Below are 5,391 nucleotides of genomic sequence, written 5' to 3'. Positions count from 1 at the left end.
GGGGAGGCAAGGACGGACGGACGTACCCTTGAGGCGGCGGACGTTGCCGTAGTGCGCGGCGACGAGGAAGCGCGCCTCCGGGGGCCACGTGTCCTCATCTGCATAAACAGAGAAGGAAGGAAGGAAGGAAGGGAAAAAAAACCATGAGCGATGATGCGATGCGACGACGGACGGGGTCGGCGGGCGGCGGGAGATGGAGACGGGAGACAAGGGTTGGGGCGGCGGCGTACCTTTGCCGAGGAGCTTCTCGAACATGTTGGGCAGCGGGGTCTCGAGGAGGTCCATGGCCGCTCTCCCTTTTCCTCCGGCGGCGGCGGCGGGCTAGGGTTTCTCTCCTCTGTCTCTCCCTCTCGCGCGGTGCGCTCTGCTCTGCTCTGCTCTGGTGGGAGGGAGGGGGAGCTCGAAATGGAACGGTGAGAGGGAGAGAAATCGGGGCGGGAAGGGGGAGGGGGAGTGGGTAGTGCGCCACTGCGCCTGCAGGTGGGAGGCGCAATGGGAGGCCGACACGCGCCCCCCCTCACCCCCGGTCTCGGTCTGACACGGCAGCGCTGCTCTGCTTTCTTTCCCTTCTCGGCGGCTGGGCTCCTGCTCTTGACCGAAAGGCCACACCTCTCGTCGCCGTGCGCTCCGATTGAATTTTTTTGAATCCGTCCAATCGTTGGCGTTGGCATGTAGCGCCACCACACAGCTGCTGCTGTTCGAGATTAAGGGAGCGCTTGATGGTCATTTAGGTTCACCAGCTGTTTATGTCAGCAATGGGGATGTAGCTCAAATGGTAGAGCGCCCGCTTTGCATGCGGGAGGCACGGGGTTCGATCCCCCGCATCTCCATTTTAATTTTTTTTTACTTTTCTTGAGACCTGTCAGCCTATTATTTCTCACTGAATCCGTGCTAGTGTCGCGTTTGGTGGATGACTTTTTTTTTGAGGGAACGCTTTATTTTTCATGATAATACGTGTCTCATTAATAAAATGAACATCGACGTTACATGCCTAAAAAGATAGGATAATCCTATGCAAAAAAATCAGCGCATGTCCCTCTCCACTTGGTGCAAGTACAATCTAGGGTGCACTGTCCCCAAATATATGTATTCAACTATAAATAAAAATTAAATAAACATAACATGGTGAAGTAGGGGGGGGGGGGGCAGTGGCCCCCCTATTCAGCCCCATAACATAGTTGACATTTCGTTCCACAAATTACATTATTTTCTATTTTTATTTAGGCTTGGAAGATGTTCGGGTATGTTTATTCTGGTGCTGACCTATTCTGCCACAAATTATATAACATGGATGGATGGGCAACATTTTTGACCTGGGCCGGCCTACCATGCGCAGTAAAAGGAAAAAAGGTCTTGTGAAAAAGTGTGGTGACTTGAACTCAGGCCTTGCCGATACAAGAAAAGAACTGTTTTGCTAACCACTACAGCCGGTAAGTGCCAGTGACTACAATGAACGTGAAATCTTTACGAACCAATGTATCTGTGCTATTTTTTGGATTTGTGAATTATTCAAAAACAATTTAGAAAAGTTGATTTTTTTTATGAAAAAAAGTTTATCAAATTTTGAAGCATGTTGATGAATTTTAAAAAACAGTTAGTTGATGTTTAAAAAATTTCAGCAAATTAAAAAAGGTTCATCGAATTTGAAAGAAAAAATCATCAATTTCAAAATAGTTCATCAAATCTGGAAAAAGTTCATCCATCATTTTTAAGTTCATCGGATTTGAAAAAGTTCATCGATTCTCAAAAAGTTCATTGAATCTAGAAAATTTTAATCACATTTACAATAACATCGACTTTGAAACAAAGTTCATCGACTCTAAAAAAAGTTCATCAAATCTGAAAAAAGTTCATTGGATTTGAAAAAAAAAATCATCAAATTTGATAAAAAGTTTGCCGGTTCTAAAAAAGGTTCATCAAATCTGGAAAAAGTTTATCGAAATTGAAAATGCGTTCATCAAATTTGAAAAAAGTTCATTGATTTGAAAGAAGTTCATCGAAATTGTAAAAAAGTTCACCAAATTTGAAAAAGTTCATAGAATTTCAAAATAGTCCATAGAATATGATAACAGTTCATTAAATTTGAAAAATCATCAAATTCTAAAAAATTCTTCATCGGTTTGAAGAAAAAGTTCATTGAAAAACTTTGTGCATTTTGGAAAAAGATAAAGAAAACGAAAAGAAACCAAGAAATAAGGGAAAATTGAAATACAAATAAGAAGAGATATACAGGAAAAAGAAAAGAAAAATGAAATCTCGATTTACAGCGAACTCGAGCAAGAATAGAAAGCAGAAAAGAGGATGTTAGCCACGAGTCTGAAGGTGGCTCAGTGGTTGGTGTCTAGAGGTCGGGAGTTCGAACCGCCTATTGCTGCACCTTTTTTTTTCGAAGTTGGCAGGAAAAAAAGAACTATGGGCCGGCCCATCTAGACGCACGAGAAAGCTGCTGCGGGCGCCGATTTGCGAAAACAGAAGAATTGCCCGCCTGAATCATCCTCCATCGGCTCAGCGTAAGGGAGCGCGTCAAGTGATGCGTCTAGCCACCGTAACGTGTCGCAGGTTGGACAGATCGTTGGATATTTTTCCTGCATGCGTTTTCGGTGTTTATTTGCTTTTTTCCTAGTTTTTGCTAGGGTTTTTTTTTTTGTGGGGGGAAGGGGGAGCAGTGCTTTTTCATAAGAATCACAACTTGTAATTCATGAAAGGCAAAAAGGCACATATGTGCTTTTGTCAGACGGTTGCGCTTCAGCAAGATACTTTATGTTGACATCATGTCTTTTTTTAGATAATTATATTTCACTATTATGTTCTTTGCCCTTCAATACCTCTTACGACAAAGTTATTAAAAGTCTTATGCTTCATAAACAAAACATAATCTCTTTTGCTTTTTCTATTTGTATCTATATTTGTCCATCCATGATCCTTTTAATGTGTTACAGAAAACAATTTGGTTCCCATGGGCACGCATGGATACACACGAGATACTGAAAAATGAAAATAAATCCACCGGCAGCCATACTATCGAATAAATCATTGAAGCTGCTCTATTTGCATCACTAGGGACGTTTTCCTAGCAAACGTGTTGGTTGCCGTTAGATCTTCCTGTGCGAATCACGGTGCAAGGCTTGTACAACTTCAGCTTTTCTGACACGTTCGCTATAGACAACGTCCCGGAAGAAGTCGCATACTTTTTTCTCTTCAAAAAATATGTGTGTTGTGGGGGTCACGAACTCACGACGTCCTGCGCGAGCAGCAGCTTGCTTGTTACTTGGACTGAAGAAGTTTTGGGAACACATATGCTTAAATAGCTTTATGTATTTGAAGTTAAATTCATTTTTCATTAAAAAAATCCAAAAATACTATTTTTTTCATTTTTAAAAGAACATATATCCCTATTATTAAAGTATTTTTTAGAACTTGGTGTGCGCATTTTCATTACAGAAAGCATTGCAGTTTCTTTTTGTTTAAAACCATGACATTTTTTGTCTTCCAACACATGGTAATTCTTAGGTCTTTTGTAATGCCCCCATGACAACCTTTGGAAATTTTTATCACTCATTCATGGCAATTTTGGTTAATTTTACTTTCTCACATGGCATTTTTATTATTAAAATTATGTCTTTTTAATAATTGTAACATGATATCTTTATTATTAAGTGGATGGCTATTTTATTACTAATAGAATACCATTTTTATTATTAAGCAGATGTCAGTTTTATTATTAACAGAGTGACAATTTTTATTATTGGGAGCATGTCATTTTATTATTATTGCTGTCTGGCTTTTATTATTATTAAGAGGATTTAAATTAGAGAAATGGTTGTTTTATAAGTAGCATGACAATTTTCATATTTCAGATCATGGCAATTATAAATGTATGCTTACAAGAAAGTGTATATTTGTTTTGTTCATGGCATCTTAGAAAACAGTAAACTGAGCCCCTGGGCCAATCAAGGTTAATCTTTTTGCATGTTGGCGATTTTCATGATTTATGCCATGATTAATTTCTGCAATCAGACTCTTCTCTTTACCGCTGCAGTCGGCCGGTTGGTTCATTATGGGCCTGTAATTAAAAACATTTTTATGGGGAGATCATGCAGAAATCCGGAGATATATATGAACTCCACAACATTTAGATACATTAAAAGCTTGTAGCCAGTCCTTCACAATTGGCAGGAAGACCATACGTTGCCGCTACTGGCCTTATGGTTGAAGCTCCTCGTACCTGCACAATTGGCAGGCAGGTGCCATCACGGGAAGCATCGGAATTGGTTTGGGCGCTCGGGTCATGGCCATTGGTGTTGTCCACTCATCCACTGCAAATTGATGTCAAATCCCATCCTCCACGCTAATCAGACAACCAGGTTTCACGTTCATAAAACTTTGTTTCTTCCCATCTGTAACTGTAAGACTGTAACTTACCTCTTATAATAGTTCATGGAATCCGTTACTTGGAGTGATCCAGATGCCAATTAAAATTTTGTATGATTAGGCAGAGGAGATATTCGTGGAGAAAACAGATGTGCAGGTTTGAAGGATCTTTCTAAGAATTCTGCAGTGGCGAAATAATTGGATGTTCAGTGAAGACTATGACTGTATGCTCTCTTCAGTTTTAATACCATCATGTCATCATCCTCAATTCCTCATATATACTGTAGTTGTGTTCTACGCTTCTGTTTGGTAGTGCTATTTTCATTTTTACTACTCCCTCCGTTCATTATTATAAGACGTTTTGGACAGCTAGCTTTGAACTGTTTTGGGCACTGTCTGAATTGTCTAAAACGTCTTATAAAAGTGAACAGAGGAAGTATGTGAAAGGAACTTGCTAGCAAACGTCTAGAAGAATTATCTTAATGATCATGTGTCGGTGCTGCATACAAGAAGTTGACTCTATGAGTTTTGATTTATGCAGCTGACTTGCACTTGCTCCAAGCACTTGGAAACAGTACACTGTCAGGACTGGTTATTAGTGCAGGATTGTCGTCCTCACAAATGTGCCATTCGAAATCCCTCGGACCCATATCAAATTTCTATCCATGCTAATTACTATGGTTGTATTCCTCATGCTAATCACTAAGATGTGTGGCAATAACTAGACAAATTAAGACACATGTGATTTGAAAGAAAAATGATGCTCCTGGCCCAGCCATTATCGTACCATACATATGGATCCTTTGATCCTCAAGTGATGCAGCATTAAATTTCTATTCATGCACGCCATATGTTTTCTAGCCACAGTGAAAATTGAGGATCCGATAGTGCGTACATTGTGTCACGGTGTATGTCCTGCTAATTATCCAGCTTCTAAAATGTAATTGAAATGCATTGACTTTTCTTTGGTTTTCCATCGTTATATGATTGAGCGATCTCGGTGTTTGTTCATTTTGTGCT

The 5,391-nt window shown here is 40.2% G+C and overlaps 1 protein-coding gene and 1 non-coding gene across 2 annotated transcripts in view; one reads left to right on the top strand and one right to left on the bottom strand.

The window, feature by feature from the left end:
- LOC119298780 (putative ankyrin repeat protein RF_0381) overlaps nt 1-525 on the bottom strand; it is a 6,372-nt gene extending 5,847 nt beyond the window's left edge. Inside the window, exons 1-2 of the mRNA XM_037576075.1 lie at nt 231-525; nt 27-98 (exon numbers count right to left, since the gene is read on the bottom strand). Of these exons, the coding sequence (XP_037431972.1) occupies nt 27-98; nt 231-285 (127 nt within the window). The 5' untranslated portion in view covers nt 286-525. The remainder of the gene's footprint in view (nt 1-26; nt 99-230) is intronic.
- A 232-nt stretch (nt 526-757) lies between these two features.
- On the top strand, nt 758-830 carry TRNAA-UGC. The gene has a single exon. It is a non-coding gene; the product is annotated as a tRNA-Ala (tRNA).
- The last annotated feature ends 4,561 nt before the right edge of the window (nt 831-5,391 follow it).

Source organism: Triticum dicoccoides, chromosome 5A, assembly GCF_002162155.2.
Source record: "Triticum dicoccoides isolate Atlit2015 ecotype Zavitan chromosome 5A, WEW_v2.0, whole genome shotgun sequence".
Lineage (NCBI taxonomy): Eukaryota > Viridiplantae > Streptophyta > Magnoliopsida > Poales > Poaceae > Triticum > Triticum dicoccoides.
This window is presented reverse-complemented; position numbering and strand designations above follow the sequence as displayed.